This window comes from Aquarana catesbeiana, linkage group LG04, assembly GCF_042186555.1.
Source record: "Aquarana catesbeiana isolate 2022-GZ linkage group LG04, ASM4218655v1, whole genome shotgun sequence".
NCBI classification, from domain to species: Eukaryota; Metazoa; Chordata; class Amphibia; order Anura; family Ranidae; genus Aquarana; species Aquarana catesbeiana.
This window is the reverse complement of record NC_133327.1, coordinates 13,795,657-13,819,756: the sequence shown is the minus strand read 5'-3', so window position 1 is coordinate 13,819,756 and position 24,100 is coordinate 13,795,657. Positions and strand designations below refer to the sequence as shown.

Sequence of the window (24,100 nt, the reverse complement as noted above, 5' to 3'; positions counted from 1 at the left end):
CCCTTTCTTACTTCCCTCCTGATCATCCCTTCTTTCTACATATCTCCCTTCTCACATACCTTCTTTGTCTTCCTCCCCCCCCCCCCCTCCTTTCTTTAAACATCTTCTCTTTCTTGCTCTCTGTCAATGCCTTCTTCCCACCATTCCTTTCTTCCATCTTCCTTGATCCTTCTTTCCTACCTTTCCTATTCCATTAATTCCTTCTTTCCTCCCTTCATCCCTTTCCTTCACTCCTTCCATCCCTTGTGTGTCCCTCCCTCCCTCTCTCGTCTTTCATTTTATGACAGCTATACCAATACCCAGCAGGAGTCAGGGCAGGTGGCCGTCAATGGTGAATCGGTTATCCAAGCAATGGTTAGGGCAGACAGCAGTTAGTGGTGTATACATTATCCAAACAAGGGTCAGGGCAGCCAGTAGTTAGTGGTGTATCCATTATCCAAGCAAGGCTCAGAACAGGCATGCAATTAGTGGTGTACCCATTATCCAAGCAAGGCTCTGGGATGTCAGCAGTGGTATATCCGTTATCCAATCAAGGGTCAGGGCAGGCCACAGTCAGTGGTACATAGATTTTTCAGACAAAGGTCAGTGCAGGCAGTAGTAAGTGGTGTTTCCATTATCCAAGCAAGGGTCAGAGCAGGTGGCAGTTAGTGATGAGCTACTGTAAGAAAACAAGTAGAACTAAGGTTGGGAGCATCTACTATTGTAAGTTTAGAATGATATGATAGATGTACCAATAAACATACATTTCTATTACACATATGTGTGGAGGGTGGAGTCCCCTGATAGCTAGGTTCCCCTATTTTAGTGGTGCAGACTCTCTCAATCAGATGAGATGAGTTAGCAGGGTATTTAAGACAGGCATGGTCAAAGTGTAGGGGTCAATGGGCATGTAGAATCAAAGAAGGCAGAAAGTAGGGCATGGAGCGCCCTTCATAGGACCCTTAGATGAGCCTATAGTGGAGGACTACAACCATATGAAACTAGAACAGAATCTTGAGTATCGCATCACCCTTTGTATAACATCCAACAATGAGTTAGGCACGAGTTTAATATATATCTATTTGGAAAGATATATGGATGGCATTGAGTTTTATAACATGTTAACTCATGTAAAAGACGTGAGTAAAGTCAAATAGGCCTCAGTGATGTGTTGAGTAACAGCACAGGTAAGCCATGCTTGGTGTGGCGGGAGTCTATATACAAAAGGATAATGGATTTAACTACTGTAATGAATGCTGGGCTGGTCAGGTATTCTTTCAAAGAGCCTTCCAATACAGCCAATACCCGAGTGGTAAATTTTGGCCAGTTAGGCCTGGAACCACTGAAAAGAGAGAGATGTCTCTTGCAAATGTTTTAATCTGTGATTCTCGATACGGCCGATACCTGAGTGGGACATTGTAACCAGTTCAGGTCGGGAATGAGTGTTGGCCAAGAGTAGAAGTGTCCACCTGCTTGGCAGTGGAAAGAAGGTGGGGTGCACACATGGGGTGACCTGGAAACTCATGTCAAACATGCCTCAGAGATGTGTTTAGTAAAGGATTGTTCTACAATCCAATCAAGGTAAGCCAAGCTCAGCGTGGTGAGATCCTATGTACAAGAAGGGCAATGGATTAAACTGCTATAATGAATGCTGGGCTGGTCAGTATTGTTTCACAGAACCTTCCAATACAGTCAATACCTGTGTGAGTGTGAGTGGGATATTGTGGCCAGTTTGGCTCAGGCATAAGTGTTGGCCAAGAGTAGAAGTGTCCACCCACTTGGCAGTGGAAAGAAGGCTCCCTATGGTTCACACACGTGATGACTTAAACCCTCATGTCTCATGGGCCTTGGGTGTTTGGCAGCACCCCCTGGGAACTAGGGCTGGAACCACTGGAGAGAGAGAGGACTCTTGTAAGTGTTGCATGTGTGATTCTTGATACAGCCAAAACCTGAGTGGGACATTGTAGCTGGTTCAGGTTGGGAATGAGTGTTGGCCAAGAGTAGGAGTGTCCACCTGCTTGGCAAGGGAAAGAAGGTTCCCTTGAGTGCACACACGGGTTAACCTGGACATTCATTTCTCATGGGTCTTTGGTGTTTGGCAGGCCCTTGTAAACTAGTCCTGAAACCACTGGAGAGAGAGAGACCTCTCGTAAGTGGTTAATGTAATGTACAGCTAATATCTGAGTGGGACATTGTAGCCGAGTCGAGTCAGGAATGAGTGTTGACCAAGAGTAGGAGTATCCACCTGCTTGACAGTGGAAAGAAGGTTCCTTTGGGTTATCACATGGGGTGACCTGGAACCTCATGTCTCATGGTCCTTGGGTGTTTGTCAGGGAGTTATGCCAGGAACGAACCAGTGGAGACAGAGGGGCCTCTTGTAAGTGTGTAATGTGTGATTCTCCATATGGCCTTAAAGTTGACTTTAGTTAAGAACCTGTGAAACATAGTGAACCAGACTGATCAGACCTATCATCACTGACCATCATTACTAAAGACTTTTACTGTAGCCCACGACGTGGGAATTGGCTTAACAACCCGCCACAAAAGGCACTATATGTGATCCCTTGTAAATTTTTGTATTTTATGTATTTTCACTTCTGAATAACTATTTATCTTTAAATTAAAAGAGGTGCTGATTTTTCCTCATTACACTGAAAAAGTGGATTTATTGCTCATCCTCTTGGGTTCATGAGTTGTCCTCGGATTAGTTTGTTATTAGCACGTTCAGCTTAAAGTGTAAGTGTGAAAGTAGTTAATTGTAAAGTAGGGCATTCATGTGAAGCATGTACTTCATGCAGCGCGGGGCTCCAGGGCCTTGTTTAATTTAGGTTTGCAATCAAATTCCTGGTCGAAAGTCTGTTTCTTTTTTTCCTGCTAACTGGCTCTGAGTATGGGGAAGTAGCCTACTTTTCACTCAATGCTTGTCACTTCAAGTTTGTTTGAGTTTTTCCCTTTTCAAAATAGTTTTAGGTATTTAAGCCCCTAAGGAAATAACTTCATATTGCAGATTGTGTGTTGTATTTAAAGGTCAAGTATTGGAAGGGCTTACTGTAGGGTTCACTGGTTTCCTTCCTGTTCTGCAAAAACAGTAAGAGTTAATGCGCATTTTATATACCTATAGCTGTCACCTTTCTCCTAGGGCTAGTATACCTACAGGAACTTGGATTTCCCCCAGGATTTAAGGTACAGTGCTATATGTGGTGGAGCAGGATGCTCCCAGAAACTCTTTGAGAGAAAGAAAGTTCACATACCATGTCAGATGGTTTCACAAAGCGGGAATCTACAAGGCAGGTAACATTTGCAGGAGTAACTAGGCCAAGGGTCAGAGCAGGTGGCAGTTAGTGGTGTATCCATTATCAAAGCATAGTTCAGGGCAGGCCAGAGTCAGCAGTATACACATTTCCCAGGCAAAGGTCCAGGCAGGCAGTAGTTAATTGTGTATCTGTTATCCAAGCAAGAGTCAGAGCAGATGGCAGGCAATGATGCATCCATTATCCAAGCATGATTCAGGGCAGGAGGCAGTCAGTGGTGTATCCATTATAAAAGCATGGGTCACGGCAGGTGGCAGTCAGTGGTGTATCTATTATCCAAACATGGGTCAGGGCAAGCGAAAGTCAGTGGTGTATCCATTATAAAAGCATGGGTCAGGGCAGGTGGCAGTCAGTGGTACATCCATTATCCAAACATGGGCCAGGACAGGTGACAGTCAGAGTGAGTAACCTATTATCAAAGCAAAGGGGTCAGCAAGAGGAGAATCCAGAGGCAGCAGGACAAGGCTTACAGGAACAGGCAATGTTAAGGTACCGGAGCCAGGTAGCAAACACTATCACAAGCCCCAAACCCTGGGCTCAAATAGAATTCAACAGTTAGTCACAGGAAAAGATGAGGAACAATCAGTGCAGAGCCACTGCCTACAGTGAGGATGCCTCTGGCCACCAGCCAATAAGGGTAAAGAGGCATTGGCATCAGTGCAGAGCTCATTGTTGGGTAACTGTTAATGCTCAGGCCAAGGAAGGAAGAGTGGAAAAGCAGCAAACTGTAGACAGAAAGACAGTAGAAGTGTGTCTCACACTTTTGACATCTACTCACCAGAGCAATCAGCTAGCTTTAGCAGAAATGGTACTTATGGAAACAGCTTATCATATTACTTAGAACAATGATAACATAAAAACGGCACCTAAAACTGAACCATCAATCTTAGTAGACTTAATCTCTAAAGTATATTCAATGCAAAAACTTAAATGTGTTTTTAGAACCACTGTAGGGATGGGCAAATTATCATTTTGACAAAATAGAATCAAGGATTGGAACGTTGGAGAATATTTGGATTAAATTAAGCTGGTTTTTAATGGGGAAATGGCCTTTAATGGTTCTTGAAGGTTAGGAGAGCTGAACTATCCTAGACCTTACCCTAGCACTAAACCTAACATTAATCCTAATCCTAGTGCTAACAGTAACCCTAGTGCTATTCCAAAAGTAAGCCTAACCCTGGTGCAAACCCTAAAGTAACCCTAACTCTTGTGCAGTAACTTAGGGTTAACCCCAGGACTGGGACAAGGGGTGGGCAAGAGGGACAGCAGCTCCTGGCGCAGCAGCGGCGGGCACCCTCTCACTTCAGACTCGCTCCAGATTTGTGGCTGGCAACCAGCAAATCATGGCTTCATGTCTACTCTGACAGCTACTGCTGTCACACCACAGTTTAACAGACCCACTCTTTACATCATCTATCCACAGCTGACACGAAAAACACATTCTGCATGTGCAACTACCTTCTAACTGTGAAAAAGCAAGTTATTGACTATGCATGTGCAGTGCATGCTAAATGCCAACCATGGCCAGCCAGAGCAAGGGATCAGTGAATAGGTGCAGGGCTGTACACCCATTCTACGTCATGCATTAGCAGTGGGGGAGGGGTTACCGTTCCTCAACCTTATTCTGAGAGCTGGACGAACCTTTCCAGGTACAAGCTAACCCTAACTGTAACCCTGACCCTAATGATAACAGAGACCTTAACCCTCAGTCATCTCCTAACAGTAACCCTAACCCTAGTCCTAACAGTAACCCTAAAGCAAAAACATAAGCCCAACCCTAATGCAGGTGTAGCACCTCTAGTGTGTGCTACTAGAAGTAAGAGTAGGTAAAAGCATTTGTGGCCAGGGATACACCCTGAGTCACTAAATCTGGGTCAGGGTCACTAGAGGCCAGGGCTGGATGACTCATTCTGGCAGCTCTCTGGTGCCTCCTCCTCTTTATGAGACATTGAAGAATGTTTTAGAGTTAGTGGGTGGAGGTGAGGAGGAGCTGCCATGAATATTTAGGGGCCTTTAGCCAATCCTCGGTTTGGGTGCCTGGCAGGGAGATAAAGAAACCCATAGACATGGGCCATGCCAACAGGGGGAGTCAGGTGGCAGATGGAGAAGCAGTGCTGAGGAGAGGCTGTTGGTGGCCCTTGAGGGACCCCTTACTTCGAGCTGGATGAAGGTTTCCTGGTACTGGCTAACTCTAAATGTAACCCTGACCCTAATGATAACAGAGACCCTAACCCTCGGTCATCTCCTCACAATAACCCTAACCCTATTCCTAACAGTAACCCTAATGCTATTCCAAAACGTAAGCCCAACCCTAATGCAGGTGTAGCACCTCTAGTGTGTTCTACTAGAAGTAAGAGTAGGTAAAAGCATTTTGTAGCCAGGGATACACCCTGAGTCACTAAATCTGGGTAAGGGTCACTAGAGGCCAGGGCTGGATGACTCATTCTGGCAGCTCTCTGGCACTTCCCCCTTTTTTATGAGACATTGGAGAATGTTCTAGAGTTAGTGGGTGGAGGTGAGGAGGAGCTGCCATGAATATTTAGGGGCCTTTAGCCAATCCACAGTTTGGGTGCCTGGCAGGGAGATAAATAAGCCTTTAAATAGACATGGGCCATGCCAACAGGGGAAGTCAGGTGGCAGATGGAGGAGCATTGCTGAGGAGAGGCTCTCGGTGGCCCTTGAGGGACCCCTTACTGGGTGGGGGGGGGTTGTAACCTCAAGACGGGAACTCAAGCTAGCCTAGAAGGATCCTACCACAGGAGGCAGTTGAAAGGATTCATGGTGAAGAGGCAGGGGGAAGGAACAAGCAGAGACAGTGAGTAGATCAGCACAGTGCAGGGACAAGACAAGGGGAAAGACTGTCAGCTGTAACAGTGCTTTCTTGAAGACTGCGTTGTGCCAAGTCTTCACCTTGTCCTGGGAACCCTAACTTCAGTGACTCTTATGGGGGGTAGTGCTACACAAACCCTAACATGAACCTTTTGCTTATAAACAAAGCCACGTGATTGACATGCCTGTGCTGTCACGTGGCTTTGTTAAGACTGCCATCGCTAGGAACTCTGCGCACTCTTAGCTTTAAAGGGAACCTTTCAAAAAAAATGTAATTCACCTAGCAGTGCCACATGACGAATTAGAGGAACATTTTATCAACGTTCAGATGAAAGCAAAATAGATAGTTCTGCTGCAAAATTAAGTGGACTGTAATACATCTTGTGTAGCAATAACAAAGAATTTGCAAGCGTTCCATCAGGTGATCCATCAGGTGATCAGGAAAAAATAAATGTATCTGGAGCACACGTCCGAGGCTCAAGTACCACCCAGGGCTCTCAAAGTCTTAATTTGCCACCAACTGAGTTCTTTCATGTTAAAAGGCACAATTGGTCTCTAAAGCACGAGCTAATTAGAAATGTGGTTTTTGTTTTTTGACTGACGCGTTTTACAGGCAGCAATCAACAGTAATTGTGTTTTTATATCTTCAAAAGTTTGTGCTATATAAAAAAAAGTGTTGTTATTTACTCTACAATGAGGTGGCTTTTATGATGAACCTTAGCATGGAAGAACTTTTTAACCTAAAATTCGAATGTCGTTGGGCGTAAAGACATTATTATTATTTGGCAGTGATCTACTGGACATGTATAAAGCCTGATATTTAATAATAGAGCGACTTTAACATAATTAAATATTTAACACAAAGATTTCAGCCAAGTTAAACAGCCAAGAGTTTCCTGGTCTTCATACACACCGTTGACATTTACAAAGGGCCCCAGTCTTTGTGCTTGCATGGATACCTCTTTATTTGACATTCCAAAGGTATAAGAAGAAGCTAGCAGCTCACCAGCCTCTGTATATAACTTGAAGTTGAACTCCTAACCCTAAGGCAGATATAAAACTTAACTCAACGTAGTTCTGTATTCATTAATACATCATTAAATGTATTTTAAATGCAAGTAGTGTAAGTACCTGACTTCGACCTGGTATCAGTCTCTTGCTGTCCCTATACAGCAGAGCTGGAGTGTGAGAAGTAGAAACAGTTAAGGAGCCAATCCGTTCATGTGTTGACAAGGAGCATGCTGATAAGAGGAGAGGGCAGAGTGACAGCATGATGAGCTCATCAGTCTACTGCTTCACCTATTACTGTGCAGTCACGGCCTGGGGGTGGGTCCAGGACAACCATGGGTTGAATGATGCTGGCCATCAGAGGGAGGACATCTAGTGGCAGAAAAAAGTACCACCAGGAAAATCTCTGGGTTGAAGCTGAGTATTACAACAAAAGCTGGCTGTTTTATTCTTTAATCGGCTATTCTTTTTTTTTTGTGTGTTATTTTTGGTTCTAGATTAAAGTGCATGTACAGTATATACAAAATATTATTTTAACCCCTAATGCCACCCCTCAGCAGCCCTTTGAGTGGGTTTAAACGACTGGGTGGCAGAACGGGTTTTGTATCATGTGATCATTGTGATTGGCTCTCACAGTGGCCACATGATCAGGAGCAGTGCAGGGACAAGGTCACCTAGAGCCCAGGGGCAAACATGGCAAATTGCGCCCCCTCCCCCAAGATGTATGAGCATTATGTGTCAGAAAAAATCCCCCCACAAAAAATATTGGGCACTAATGCATGATTACCCTCTAAGCATATATTCCCCCTCCTCTCAGTACAAATTTGCCCTCCTGCTGAAATCCCCCCTTCCAACACAAATCTCTGCCCCCTCCATCTCCCAATTCATCCCAGCACAAATACCCCCCCCCCGAAAAATAATTTTCCCTCCTAGCACAAATCCTCCATCCCTCAAATTTCCCCTCTTCCCCCCCCCCCCACACCAAATACCCCTCCTAGCACAAATACCCCCCCATCCCTACTTTTAGCATAAACACCCCCCAATCATCCTTACTAGGTAAAATACCCTCCCCCCAAAGAAAAATGTCTCCTCCTAGCACAAATCCCCTCCCCCCTCTACCATATCACCTCTTCAGGCACAAATCCCCAAATTGACCCTCCTAGCACAAATCCTTATCTCCCATCATTCTCCCAACACAAAACCCCCTGAATCACCACTCGGCAATAAGAGCTGGACTGAGGGTCTAGTCTTTCTCCAATCTTTCCAAAATGAAAAAAAAAAAAAACTGTTTTGGCTTCAAGAAGACCCTGCCACCAGACCATTTCATTTCAACAAAAACTTTAACATGTTTTATTTATGTGATTTACCTGTAAAAGCCTCCTTTGGGTAGACATCCAAAGCCCTGAGGCTGCTGTTGGGTACCACCATGCGATGTTAACAGCCCCAGCAGACTCAGAACTGTCACTCATGTGACCACCCCCCCCCCCATAGAAGTCTTTCACAACCTTTTTTTACCCCAGAGGACCCCTTAAAGTAATTTTCAGGTCTCAAGGAACCCCTGCTAAAATAACTGCATTGGGGGTTTAGTGGGAAAAATTCACCTTACCTTGATGATCAGGATGGCCCCTTGCAGATGGCTAAAAAGATCATTGGTGTCATGCTGATGGCTCTTCCAAGAGGCACAGGACCTGGAACTTTGCAGGCACCATTGAGCAGGAGGTCAACCAGCTATTGCTCAAGGAACCCCCTAGCAACCTCTGGAGGAACCTTAGGGAGCCACAGAACCCTGGTTGAGAAAGGCTACTCTGTAGTGTTCCCCCTTTGTTCTTCCCCCAGTACCTACATAACAGGTTAAGTAGAGAGGTGAGGGGAGGGACAGAGGAGCTGGGTCACCACCACCAACAGAAATTAGGCACTCCCAGAAGAGGAGAGGACTACTATGTGCAAGGAGCTAAGGGACTGTGCTAGGGAATTGACTCTTCCTGGAGCAGTCAAATTTTCTAGCAAGTTCTAAGGCTCTGTGCCCCCAAAAGAAAACTGTGCGGCTCCAAGCGACAGTGTGTATCCTCCCAGAGGCTCCAACCACCAAAAGGTGCTGGCACCCAAGGGGCCCATCCCGCACAATAATAATGACTAACAATGAAGAGCATGGTGCAGCACAAAATAAATCAGCCCGGTAATAACATATGACGCCAGCTTCAGATAATCTCCTCCCATGCCATGTTGCTGATGCCTTTCACCCTCTTGACTGGTATGATTAAGACTGTGGGAGAGTGAAACGCGTCAGTGAGGCTTGGTATGGGAAAAGACTAGGTGAAGCCAGGATTTCAAATGTTACTATTGGGCTGATTTATTGTGTGCGGCCCCCAAGTTCTTCATTGAAATTTAAAGGCGCACCTCAAGTGAATAAAAAATAATTTATAGAAAGGGAAAATGCTGCAAGTAAGCATTAAATATACTTGATTTTTACCTTCAATTTTTTAAAGTTGGTGACAGGGTCTCTTTAAAAATCACTTTTGGTTATAATGACCATTTCACATTGAATTCTAGGGATGAAAAATCTTTTTGTGGTTTTCGTGGTCACAGTCTATTTTAATGATTGCGTTCCTATGGGTGTAATCATCTTGCACTGCACTGTGAGTACTTGGGGTCTCCTGTGCTACGGGGCTGCATAACTTGAAGCACGTGACTCACATTTCCAACCATGAAAATATTTCTCTGGAGAGTCTTTGCTCTACTTTCTGACATATGCGGCATGCCTGACCTCTCTCTGAACTCTGTGTGCTCCCTAAGAACTTGCTGAACTTCCCAGCACCTAGAGTATGACACCATCATAGCTCCAAACAAGAAAGACCTCAAAAAACTTTTCTATAATTTCCCATGACGGAGCTATTTGGATATTCATGTTACATATTCCAATGTAATAATTCAGGATCTGCAGATGGGAGATGGCAGCTCATATGGAAAGATGCTTATCTAGACTGGAGACCTAGACTAATGTGTTAGACTGTGTCTGCTCTGCTCTGTGATTGGTGGGAGCCATCAAGTGCCTGAGCCTGTCCCCACCAGTCACAGCTATCTTACAGTAAAGCTGGCCATACACTGATTGGAGCTCCCCCAGTTCAGCAGGGAGACAGATACAAAGTAGCATTGTTTATAAACATTAACCAGACAGGAGATAGAAAGATACAAAGTAACATTGTTTATAAACATTGTCCAGATGGGAGATAGAGAGATACAAAGTAACATTGTTTATAAACATTGATCAGACAGGAGATGGAGAAATACAAAGTAACATTGTTTATAAATATTGATCAGACAGGAGATGGAGAAATACAAAAAATGAAGGTTTAATGTTACTTTAATTTTAGCAAACGTTCCATGAGACCTGAAACTTATTTTAACTGGTTGCCAGGTCGGTGCGGCTCTCGTTCTGGGACGACGTCATATGACGGCGTGCCAGAACTGCCGTTCTCGCACGCCCGTGGGGGGCACACGGCGCGGTGGTCGCGGCCTGCGACGTGTTGCTAGGACACGGCACGACCCCGATCTCTGTAAAGAGCCGCGTCCACTCTATTTTAAAAATGAAATTTTATTTTGTAAATAACTGCAATGCATTGTACAGAATCATAATTTTAGTGCAGTTTTTAACAAGACAAATGATATAATAAACTGTATACTTTTTATTTACAGAAACATACGTTTTAAACTAATACTGATTAAAAATAGACAAAAGTGTATATTTTTTTAAAGTTTTTACTTTTTTTAATCACAAAAAAAAAAATGAATTTTTGCAAGACAATATCATAAAAGCCTTGCTAGTCATAAAAAAATTGTATTGCTTTACTTATGTTACTTATCTTAATGACAAATTTATTGCCGAATCAATAGGTCCATAGCAGAAATGTAAAAATTGCTGTGTTCCATAGGGTGTGTACATGGGGGAGAGCTGGTGTGGTTAAATGACATCGATTGATTCACTTCCAGTGAATGTTTGATGAGAGTCACATTTACTGCTTAATAAATATACTTCATTTTTTTTTTCAAAGGGTTACTGTTTTTCTGAGGTTGTTTTATTCACTCGGTTTAGACGCATGTAATGTTTGGCTCGGATCGTCTGTAATTGTTTAACATAATAGTTGATTTTCTTCTGGTATCGGAATAAAGTGGGTCTCATCTGATTTCTCTTCCTTTCCTTCCATAGATCTTGGTAATTGATGCACTCCCTCCTGCCGCAAGACTTCATTTAGAGCTTGTCAATGGCGGATCAATGAGCACGCTTCCTGGCGTTTTACGATCTCACCTCTCCGCCTCCAGCTAATTTCCCGAGCAGCTCCATTCCCATGAGACTGGCAGCCATTCCAGAAAGTTAGAGGTACGTCTCATGTCCTGTGTGCTTCTGGGAATGTTACAATGGCATTGCGCCGCCTCCATTTAGTACCGCGCCGGGGAGCGGAAACACGTTATGGACAATGAAATTGGGCTTCACTGGGAGATCTGTTTCAGATTTTTATTGTTTCAGTTTGTCGCCCCTGTGGAAACGTTTTCATTTTTTGAGTGGTTAGAACCTATCTCCTGTGAAAATTGAAATTTAAACGCTTATTCCACTTTAATATGTCATAGATTGGCATTCGATTGTGCTTGGATGCTGGTCATGGTCTCTTCCAAATTCAGGGAACAATACCCTACTATTTTACGGTAACCTCCTTGTAACCCGGTCATCAAAAATATCAAAATCAACCCCATAATCATACCATGCTCATAAATTTAAAGTCCAACTCCAGGACACCTCAACATTCCTCCTTGCAGATTTACTTACCTGATCCTTGGCTCCTCTGTGCTGCTATACCAGTCCTTGCAGCTTCTTCTCCCCCAGGCTCCACCGGTCTAAGGTCCTGACATCATCAAGACCATCATCAAGGGTTCATAGCTCTCCATTGGATTTGATAAAGCTGAGGGACAGTCCACCTCTGGTGCATGGGGGAGCGACATCTGCTGGGGGAGCGGATTACTCTGCCTTAGACCTCAACAAGCAGTCCACCTTTCCAGTTCGGTGGACTGTCCCTCAGCTTTATTACCTCCAATGGAGAGCTATGAACCCTTGATGATCTGGTCTTGATGACGTCAGGACCTTAGACCAGTGGAGCCTGGGGGAGAAGAAGCTGCAAGGACTGGTATAGCAGCACAGAGGAGCCAAGGATCAGGTAAATCTTGTTTTCTATGCTCCTCGGGCAGCTAACCCATGCAGTGCGGGCACAACACCAATTTTTTAAATTTCCTGGAGCTAGGCATTAATAGATTCTAGAACGACCAATAGAGGTCAAGCTACAGTCCACAACTTAAATGTAGCGGAACCCCTGATGTGTGCAAATATAAGTGCAGCAACCAATCAGGGCCCATCCTTTTTTTGTAATGTGATTTCATTAAATTGATATCCAGTTGACTTGGGCCATTGCACTTTGTCCAGTGTGTCGCCATTGAAGCGTACCTATTACAGGAGTTTGGCTTTGTCATGGAAGAGAGTACAGTGGGTACAGGGAAGAGGGCCAACTATTATTTATTTTTGAAAAATTATTTCTTCCCGAGGTTGGATGGAATGCACAGAGAGTTAGAGATCCCAGTGGAGTTGTCACCCTCAGGGCCGCTGATAAGGAGGTAGCACCTGCCCTCCTGTCCTGTCCTCCAGGCCCCATAAGTTCAACAGGGGAGCCCAGAGCAGCAGGAGTGGGTGCAATTACTGGAAACAATCCCCCTGTGGCCCTCGCTGTGTTTATAATGCTCTGTTTGTGCATGACTAGGGAGCCTCTGTACAGAACGCTTCCTGTTCACTCACTCTGCAACTGAGGCTGCAAAGAAAGGATTGAGGAATCTGGGTCCTGAATCTCTTGCTTTGTCCCAAAAGTGAGACGTTGGGTATTTGCTTAGACCCCTGATATTTCACCAACCCCCCACATAATTAAGGGTTCATTCTCACAGGTATTCTGGTTGCACAAATGAGTGTTTTGTTCATGCGGCTGAAGCTGGCTTGGTTCACCATCCCTGTCAGCTAGGCTGTACGTGGCCATATGATTTCTAACAGCAGCCCTGGTAACCCTCCCAACCTGTCCAACTGGATGGAGAGGACTGGCTACTGAATCTTGAGTAGCACAGATACAATTTTGGCAATCAAAATCTTCCAACACTCATGAGCTAAGGTTCAGGCCAAGCACATGATAACAGGCCCAATCAGCTGCAGCCTGGGAATTCCCGGCCCCAATGGCACACGTAACAATGGATGCCGGCGGCATTATTCATCTAAAATGGCCACATTAGGTCAATAATAATGCCATAATCCCCAAAGGAAATCCCCAGCTGCAATTGATTGGACTGGTGGCCCGCATTGGATCGTTTCTCAGAGGGCATTTGATAAGTGATGAGGAGGAGTTATATCGCCTCCACATCTGATTTAAAAGCTTGCACCAGTGAGCCACAACCATGTGCACTGCAAAGTCTTGCAGGGCACCCACGTTTATTTGAATTGGTCTAGTTCGGCAGGCAAAACTGCCTGCCAAATGCAACAGTGGGGATAACTTTTCTATAACTTTGCATAATTTTGACCTAATGTTTGGCATATGTACAACCCCTCCACTGTCTTTGCAGTTTTTTTTTTGGGGGGGGGGGGGGCAGTTGGAGTACTATAAAAACACAGCTCAGCCTCATGTTTTTACCACCCCTCGACCACAAGTGTAAAGTAGACCTAATGTTTGTAGCTGTTGCTCTGCTATGTGCAGAGACCCAACATGCTTTACGCCTAGCAGAACCAGTACCAAAATGAAAAAACCCAAATTGTTAATATCCCTCCCATACTCTACAATAAAACTGGCATGTTTGGAGTTCAACATCTCATTTTTGTGCCACCAGGCACTTGCAGAAAATGTTATTATTGGGTATTGTATGGGATAGGAGTTATGGGTTCATAAACTTTCGGGGACCTAAAGAATCAAAATAAACACATTTATCCCAGAGACTTAGTGAGAACATTACACCTTGGCTGTGCAATTTAAATGCAGACACCTAGACTGATGCCCAAAGACCCCCGATGTGAAGAATTAAACATTTGGCCTTCCTTTGACTCTGTATTGTTAATGCGTCATGTATGTTCTGAACTAACGCTTCTCTGACATGATAGACCTGTGTTGTGATCTCCATAATATTTATGAAACTATGATCTAGTCCTGCCAGGGTTTTATGGAACCCCAAATTTTCCTCCAGATGTTACCTTTCAGATAAGTAATCAGACATCTGTGAAGAGAAGGTTTGGCCTTCCTTTGACTCTGTACTGTTAAAATGTCATGTACGTTCTGAACTAAAGCTTCTGTAACTTGTTCATGATAGCCCTGTGTTGTCATCTGCAAAATATTTATAAAAATATGATCTACACCAGTGAGGGTTCCATGGAACCCTCACTGGTGTAGATCATATTTTTATAAATATTTTGTAGAGCTTGCTAAAGGTTCCTTGAGCAGACCAATGTCCATGAACATCTGTAAAGGGAATTAAAAATTTGGCCTTCGTTTGACTCTGTATTGTTAAAAATGGCATGTGTATTCTGAATTCGCACCTCTCCGACTAGATCATGATAGACATGTGTTGTGTGAAAATATGATCTAGACCAGCAAGGTTTACCTAGAATTCCTCTAGAAGTTGCTAGGGCTCCTTGGGCAATTGGCAATTTCTGCCATTTAGATAAGTAATCTCTGACACCAATGATCTTTTTAGCTATCATGTCAGATCAGGTGAGAACATTATGCCTACACTGTGCAATTTGCATGCAGACATCTGTACCAATGTCTGGAAACATCTGTAAAGAGAAGATTTAAACATTTGGCCTTCCTTTGACTCTGTATTGTTAAAGTGTAGTGTATGTTCTGAACAAACAATTCTCTGACTCGATCATGATAGACCTGTGTTATGATCTTCAAAATCTTTATGAAAATTTGATATAGTCCTTTCAAGGTTCCATGGCACCCTAGAGTTCTTCCAGAGATTGCTAGGGGTTTCTTGAGCAGACCAATGTTTCAGAGACATCTGTGAAGAACATTTGGCCTTCCTTTGACTGTGTATTGTTAAAATGTCATGTATATTCCGAACTAACTCTTCTCTGACTAGATCATGATAGACCTGTGTTGTATGAAAATATGATCTAGACCAGCCAGGGTTTCATGGAACTCTTGGGTTCCTCCAAAGGTTGCTAGGGGTTCATTGAGCAATGGTCAATTTCTGCCTGACGCTGACACCATGTCAGAAACCATGAACCAGACCGAGACAGAAGTACAGTAAAATCACACTTGTTTATTAATAAAAATAAAAAGGTAAATAGAGTAAGCGTAGTAAAAGCATAGCCAGAGTCCAGTAACCGGATCGGGTGGTCAGCCAAACCAGAGTTCAGTAACCAGATAGGGAAATCAGCCAAGCCAGAGTTCAGTAACCAGATCGCGTAATCAGCCAGGCCAGAAGTCAGGAACCCAAGTAGAGGAACAGCATGCAAGATAAGGAGCCAGAAGGGATGTCAGCAAAGCCAGTCTTTAAACAGGAACCCAGGAGATGGTTTCTTGTGATGTGACCAAGGCGAAGGCAGAGATGAAGTGAGCTGGACAGCTTTAAGTAGGCAGGTCAGATGAGCAGGATCAGGAACAGCTGGATAACTGTGGAGAGAGATGAGAGCTGGCAATTAGCTGACAGCTGAGCGGCCAGCTCAGAAAAGGAAGGGCTGAGCCAGCCCTGACACACCAATGATCTTTGTAGCTATCTGTATGTGTGTATTCTTCTCAATGACCTCAAATGTTGGGAGAATCCTTCCCAGTGACCTTTACTCTAATGTACGGTGAGCTTTAGATATAGCTATTATTAGCAGGACTCCCTTTTCCATACTAAGGTCGAAAAACACCTATACACACTTAGGTGGACCAAGAAAGGCTATAATTGGGGATCAGGTGAGAACATTACACCTAGATTGTGCAATTTGCATGCAGACACCTAGACCAATGTCTGGAAACATCTGTGAAGAGAAGATTCAAACAAGAAAAGCTGCTCCAGGTGAATGAGCCTCTGGTTAATCCCCACACACACTAGTCAGGTGCTAGCCCAGCTCGCATGCTGTGTAACATAAGAAAATGATTCTGGACGGCTGCACTTCCGAAAATCATTTTATTGAAGCTTCAAATGACAAGTGGTTGACAGATGGAGCAGGAGACAAAAAGGTAGACGCGTTTCGTGCAAATGTTAGTGCTTAATCGTTACCAGGTAGCTTCATATGACAAGTGGTTGAAAGATGGTAATGACTAAACGCTAACAACTGCGCCTACCTTTTTGTCCCCTGCTCCATCTGTCAACCACTTGACATATGAAGCTTCAATAAAAGGATTTTTTGAAGTGCAGCCATCCGGAATTCTTTCCTTATGTTACACAGAAGAATTAAACACTTGGTCTTCCTTTTATTCTGTACTGTTAAAATGTCATGCATGTTCTGAATTAACACCTCTCTGACTGGATCTTGATAGCCCTGTGTTGTGATATGCAAAATATTTATGAAAATATGATCTAGACCAGTCAGGGTTCCATGAAACCCTAAAGTTCCTCCAGGGGTTACTAAGGATTCCTTGAGAAGACCGATGTCCAGAGACATCTGTGCAGAGAAGAATTAAACATTTGGCCTTCTTTTGACTCGGTATTGGTAAAGTGTCTTGTATGTTTTGAACTAACACTTCTGGCTCGATCATGATAGACTGGTGTTGTGATTGCCAAAAAATTTATCAAAATGTGATCTAGTCCTGCCAGAGTTGCATGGAACCCGAGAGTTCCTCTAGAGCAGTGTTTCTCAATTCCAGTCCTCAAGGCGCCCCAACAGGTCATGTTTTTAAGCTATCCATTATTTTGCACTGGTGATTTGATCAATTTTATTGCCTTAGTAATTACCACCACCGTTTCATTTGAGGGAAATCCTGAAAACATAACCTATTGGGGAGCCTTGAGGACTGGAGTTGAGAAACACTGCTCTAGTGGTTGCTAGGGGTTCCTTGAGAAATGGACAATACTACCTTTCAGATAAGTAACCACTGACACCAGTTCATCTTTTTAGCTATCTGTATTGTGGAGGGGGATTCTTCTTAAAGATCTCTTTCTAGTGACCATCACACTAATGTACTGTGAGCTTTAGATATAGCAATTATTAGCAGGGCTCCCTGAGACCAGAAACTTATTTCAAGGGTTTCTCCATATTCAAAAGGTTGAGAAAAACCTATACACACTTGGGTGGACCATGAAAGGCTACAATTGGAGATGAGGTGAGAACATTACATCTGGACTGTGCAATTTGCATGCAAACACCTAGAACGATGTCCGGAGACGTAGAATTAAACATTTGGCCTTCCTTTGTCTCTGTATTGTTAAAATGTCATGTATATTCCAAACTAACTCTTCTCTGACTCGATCATGATAGACCTGTGTTATGATCTTCAAACTCTTTATGAAAATTTGATATAGTCCTGTCAAGGTTCCATGGCACCCTAGAGTTCTACCAGAGATTGCTAGGGGTTTCTTGAGCAGACCAATGTTCAGAGACATCTGTGAAGAGAAGAATTAAACATTTGACCTTCCTTTGACTCTGTATTGTTAAAATGTCATGTATATTCCGAACTAGCTCTTCTCTGACTAGATCATGATAGACCTGTGTTGTATGAAAATATGATCTAGACCAGCCAGGGTTTCATGGAACTCTTGGGTTCCTCCAAAGGTTGCTAGGGGTTCATTAAGCAATGGTCAATTTCTGCCTGACGCAGACACCATGTCAGAAACCATGAACCAGACCAAGACAGAAGTACAGTAAAATCACACTTGTTTATTAATAAAAATAAAAAGGTAAATAGAGTAAGCGTAGTCAAAGCATAGCCAGAGTCCAGTAACCGGATCGGGTGGTCAGCCAAGCCAGAGTTCAGTAACCAGATAGGGTAATCAGCCAAGCCAGACTTCAGTAACCAGATCGGGTAATCAGCCAGGCCAGAAGTCAGGGATCCAAGTAAAGGAACAGCAAGCAGAATAAGGAGCCAGAAGGGTTTCTCCATGTTAAAAAGGTTGAGAAAAACCTATACACACTTGGGTGGACCATGAAAGGCTACAATTGGAGATCAGGTGAGAACATTACATCTGGACTGTGCAATTTGCATGCAAACACCTAGAACGATGTCCGGAGACGGAGTAGAATTAAACATTTGGCCTTCCTTTGTCTCTGTATTGTTAAAATGTCACGTATATTCCAAACTAACTCTTCTCTGACTCGATCATGATAGACCTGTGTTGTGTAAAGATATTATCTCGACCGACCAAGTTTTCGTGTAACTCTAGAGTTCCTCCAGAGGTTGCTAGGGGTTCCTTGAGCAATGGACAATTTCTGCCTTTCATGAACAGCTACAATTGGAGATTAGGTGAGAAGGTCACGTCTAGACTGTGCAATTTACATGCAGACATCTACACCGATTCCTGGAGACATCTGTCAAGAGAAGAATTAAACATTGGCGTTACTTGGACTCTGTAATGTTGAAATGTCATGTATATTCCAAACTAACTCTTCTCTGACTGGATCATGATAGACCTTTGTTGTGATCTCCAAAATATTTATGAAAATACGATCCAAACCTTCTCACTCTTGGCTGGACCATGACAATTGGAGAACAGGGCCCTAAAGCAGCTATGCTAACCATCAAGAGATATCAGTTCCCTTTACTTCTTGTGGTTTAATATGTCAAATAGAGAAGTAATTTGTTTTATTAGCTCCTTGTAAATGAAATATCTTTCTTCAGCTGTTGGCAAACCATTTGTCTTTTGGTGGCAGCTCTCCAAAAATACGGAAAGTACTTGAAGCAGAAGTTGTGAGTTTATCCATTCTGCCAGAAAGAGGAAGAGGAATCCACCAAACAGTCCCAACACCCTTCCGTATTGTAGAAGAAGGGCCAGATGGTGGATGGAAACACAAACTGACATAAAAAGAAATTGCAATGTCATTTAATTCTGGTATAAAAGGCAATGACTGTATGAGATTTTACATCCTGCCTTTTATCCTAATAACAACAGATTGACTCATTTAAACTAGTCAGAGGTATAGACCTCTCATGAGAATATGACTAGGGTCTACAATTGCCGATCTCCTTCTGGGAATGTCAGTTGTCTGCCTGTTATGTTGAGCCAGTGGCTTTGGTATTTTCCTAACCACTAACTTGACACAAGTATGCAAATGAAGAGTACTCTCTCTAGGGACTAACTTAAAAATACATCTATTTAATCTGATAATAAATACATGGATGAGCAACTTTATTAAAATATAAAAGTAAAAGTAGACCCAACTTTACATATATATTTTTCATGCATCTTTGGTGCCTTGTTTAAAAAATCCACCGAAAAGGCATCTCCCATTGAAATGAATCGAAAACGCATCAAAAAAGCACTGTGTCTGCGTTTTTCGTGAACTTTTTGATTAATGCCCCGTACACACGGTCGGATTTTCCGACGGAAAATGTGTGATAGGACCTTGTTGTCGGAAATTCCGACCATGTGTAGGCTCCATCACACATTTTCCAACGGATTTTCCGACACACAAAGTTTGAGAGCAGGCTATAAAATTTTCCAACAACAAAATCCGTTGTCGGAAATTCCGATCGTGTGTACACAAATCCGACGCACAAAGTGCCACGCATGCTCAGAATAAATAGAGAGATGAAAGCTATTGGCTACTGCCCCGTTTATAGTCCCGGCGTACATGTTTTACGTCACCGCGTTCAGAATGATCGGATTTTCCGACAACTTTGTGTGACCGTGTGTATGCAAGACAAGTTTGAGCCAACATCCGTCGGAAAAAATCCTAGGATTTTGTTGTCGGAATGTCGGATTAATGTCCGACCGTGTGTACGGGGCATTACATGTCCATGTTTCACAGGTGCATGGCAACCAGAAAATGTAACAAAAACGCAAATGGGTGCCATACAGCTCAAAGACAGCTGCGGCTCTCATAGGTCGAAGGTGCCCCCCACTGGTGAGGTTTACAGGAGGTGAAAGGTTGCCATTTGTCCTTGCTCGCTGCTGAGATATCTCCCATTCCACTGCAAGCAGTTTGCTAAAGTATGTTTTTAGTGCTCACCCAAAGCAGGACAGGAAGAGGTTGCATACACTGCACTGGGCCCCAGGTCCCCGTGCTCATTTGTTTGGGCTTGGTACTGCCTGTACTTCCCCTACATCAGTGCCCCTCAGCCCAGAACGGGTTGACAACACTACTTCCCCATAGATACAGTAGAGTGAGTGTTGTCACCCTAGGACAGGTCTGTTACTGGCAGGATCACCAGGTGAAAAAAAGAATATTACATTTAGATTCACTTTAAAGCTGAACTCTGGGATAAACAAATACTATCTGACTCAATTTGTCATGATTATTCTTCCTTGAATCTTGGTGTGCTAACATTAGCATATAAGCACTTAACATTACCTAACATTGGCAGATAAACAGTTAATTTTACCTACCATTGCCTGTAAGCACTTAATATTACCTAACATTAGCATATAAGCACTTGATATTACCTAACATTAGCATATAAGCATTTAATATTACCTAACATTGGCATATAAGCATTTAATATTACCTAACATTAGCATATAAGCACTTAATATTACCTAACATTGGTATATAAGCACCTAATATTACCTAACATTGGTATATAAGCACTTAATATTACCTAACATTGGCATATAAGCATTTAATGTTACCTAACGTTAGCATATAAGTACTAAATATTACTGAACATTAGCATATAAGCACTTAATATTACCTAACATTGGCATATAAACATTTAATATTACCTAACATTAGCATATAAGCACTTAATATTACCTAACATTGGCATATAAGCATTTAATATTACCTAACATTGGCATATAAGCACTTAATATTACCTAACGTTGGCATATGAGCATTTAATATTACCCAACGTTAGCATATAAGTACTTAATATTACCTAACATTGGCATATAAGTACTTAATATTACCTAATATTAGCATATAAGCACTTAATATTACCTAACATTAGCATATAGGCACTTATTATTACCTAACATTGGCATATAAGCATTTAATATTACCTAACATTGGCATATAAGCATTTAATATTACCTAACATTGGCATATAAGCACTTAATATTACCTAACGTTGGCATATAAACACTTAATATAACCTAACATTGGCATATAAGCACTTAATATTATCTAACATTGGCATATAAGCACTTAATATTGCAAGTTAATAAAACATGTACTAATTATATTTCTTTATTAGGCGGGGTTCACACTGGAAGTTGGACGACTTCCGCTCCGACTTTGCCCTACAACGTCATGTCTGACTTCCATGCGTCTTCAATGAACAAGATCCAACTTTGATCTGACAGTAACAGGCCCTTTGAGTCTGGGATAAACCTTGAGGGGGGACCCCATGCCAAAAAAAAATGCCAAAAAAAAAATATATATATATATATACGTGTGGGGTCCCCCCCAAAATCTATACCAGATCCTTATCCGACCTGGCAGGTCAGAAAAGGGGAGGGGGCGAGCGAGCACCATGCCCCGAAGGGCCTGGTATGGAATTGGGGGGGGGGGAGCCGCACACCGCACACCAGTGCTTGCAGTTCCAGTGCGTTCCAGTTCCAGAAAAAAAAAGTAGAACATGCTGCATTTTTCCTTCACTGGACTGTCCTGGAACGCTGTAAAACACATCAAAAATGCACTGGAACGCACATGTCCTTATTTAAGGTTAAGGGCCAGTTCACACCACATGCAGTCCAGTGCGTTTTTTTTTTTCTGCAACAAAAATGCATAGATAGTAGGTCATATGGTTTTCAATGGCATAGTTCACACCAGTGCAGTCAGTCCCAGGGCTTTTCAGTTCCAGAATAAAAAAGTAGAGCATGCTGCATTTTTGCTGCACTGGACTTTACTGGAATGCAGTAAAACGCACCAAAAACACACCGGAACACACACCCTTATTCAAGGGTAAGGGCCAGTTCACACCACATGCAGTGCAGTGCATTTTTTTTTTTTTCTGCATCAAAAATTCATGGAAAGTCGGTTATATGGTTTGCAAATGCACTGGAATGCATCAAGAACGCGTAAAAAAACACGCGTGCAGAAAACCATCTGGAACGCACCCGGACTGCGTTTCTATGGTGTAAACCGGCCCTTATTCTGCTTTTGTGTATTTCTCCCAGATCTGTGCAGTAATCCAGTGGTGAGACTTTCCTGTAATAAAGACCGCACACTGCTGCTCTCTCTCCTAGGGCAGGGTGACTGGTCTTGTCTCCGCCCCCTCCTCTTGTACTCTTCTGGAGTGGGTGCGGCTGCTGGGCTCCTCCCACAGCTGTGCACAGCCTATGTACAGTCCAGTGATGATGTCACTGCAACTTTTACAAGGTAAAATCTGGGTTTGCAAAAGGCGTTTGCTGCACACAAAGTGGATTTACCTCCTTTGTGGATATAGATGAATTGAAAAAGAAAGTTATGTGTGCCGGAGTTCCCCTTTAGGTGCATTACATGAATCACGCTTAGCAGGTGGGTGGCGGCGGGGAATTATAGTGTAATCACCTCTCCATCCACTACATTTATGGCCTGACTCCGGACGTTCCACCTATCACAGCACAACGCTCCCTCCGGCGGGAGCCCAGATCTGGTTTACAAAGGTAAAAGCGCTCTCCCGCCGCTTTGTTTAGGAAGCGCGGCGCCCCCTCCGTACGGCAATTTACCTGCTTTTATCCCCCCCCTTTTTTTTTTTTTTTTTTTTATTGCTGGACGGCTGTTTAAGAGACTGGTATGCAATACGTGAAATGTAGACAACATATACCATAGTGTTGTAGCTGGAGTGCATGTACACAGGAAGTGACTGCAAAAAGGATGCAGGAGATCAGCAGCACTGAGGTATAATAAAGCTGGGAGTGCGGGTAGATGGGAAGTGGCTGCAAACTGGCTGAAGGGGGATCTGCAGCACTGAGATATGCCGACGCTGGAGTGCACAAACACAGGAAGTGGCTGCAAAGAGGTCACATGAGATCAGCAGCACTGACATGGACCAAAACTGGAATGCATGTAGAAGGGAAGTGGCTGCAAAGAGGATGCAGGAGATCTGCAATACTAAGACAGGTGAAAACAAGCTTGTTGTTGTTTTGGATATATTGGATACAATACTAACCCTCAGAAGTAGAGAACATTCTGTATATAATGAGGAAATGTTTGGTGAATACATTTGTGTCACATGGGAAGCTCCCAGTGTTATAGAATGATCTGATACATTGTAACTGAACACTGAGGTCTCATGGGATACAATGGGATGGGGACAATATGGGTGCATTTACACTTCTACTTTAGTTTAGGACCCCAACGCACTGATACAATGTATCCCACTGCAACACATGACAACGTACCACACATTGTGTTAGGGTTACAGGAAGGGTTAGTGTTAGGGTTACAGGAAGGGTTACTGTTAGGGTTACAGGAAGGGGTAGTGTTAGGGTTACAGGAAGGGTTAGTGTTAGGATTACAGGGAGGGTTAGTGTTAGGGCTACAGGAAGGGTTAGTGTTAGGGTTACAGGAAGGGTTAGTGTTAGGGTTACAGGGAGGGTTAGTGTTAGGGTTACAGGAAGGGTTACTGTTAGGGTTACAGGAAGGGGTAGTGTTAGGGTTACAGGAAGGGTTAGTGTTAGGATTACAGGGAGGGTTAGTGTTAGGGCTACAGGAAGGGTTAGTGTTAGGGTTACAGGAAGGGTTAGTGTTAGGGTTACAGGAAGGGTTACTGTTAGGGTTACAGGAAGGGGTAGTGTTAGGGTTACAGGAAGGGTTAGTGTTAGGATTACAGGGAGGGTTAGTGTTAGGGCTACAGGAAGGGTTAGTGTTAGGGTTACAGGAAGGGTTAGTG

General features: G+C 43.3%; 2 protein-coding genes across 2 annotated transcripts in view; one reads left to right on the top strand and one right to left on the bottom strand.

Annotated features, from left to right (window-relative positions):
- NCOA1 (nuclear receptor coactivator 1) overlaps nucleotides 1-24,100 on the top strand; it is a 589,360-nt gene that overhangs the window by 117,125 nt on the left and 448,135 nt on the right. The window contains exon 2 of the mRNA XM_073624852.1: nucleotides 11,332-11,502. The gene's annotated coding sequence lies outside the window, so the exon portion shown is untranslated. The remainder of the gene's footprint in view (nucleotides 1-11,331; nucleotides 11,503-24,100) is intronic.
- LOC141141327 (uncharacterized) overlaps nucleotides 18,313-24,100 on the bottom strand; it is a 69,649-nt gene continuing 63,861 nt past the window's right edge. The window contains exon 2 of the mRNA XM_073629000.1: nucleotides 18,313-18,651. Within this exon, the coding sequence (XP_073485101.1) occupies nucleotides 18,616-18,651 (36 nt within the window). The 3' untranslated portion in view covers nucleotides 18,313-18,615. The remainder of the gene's footprint in view (nucleotides 18,652-24,100) is intronic.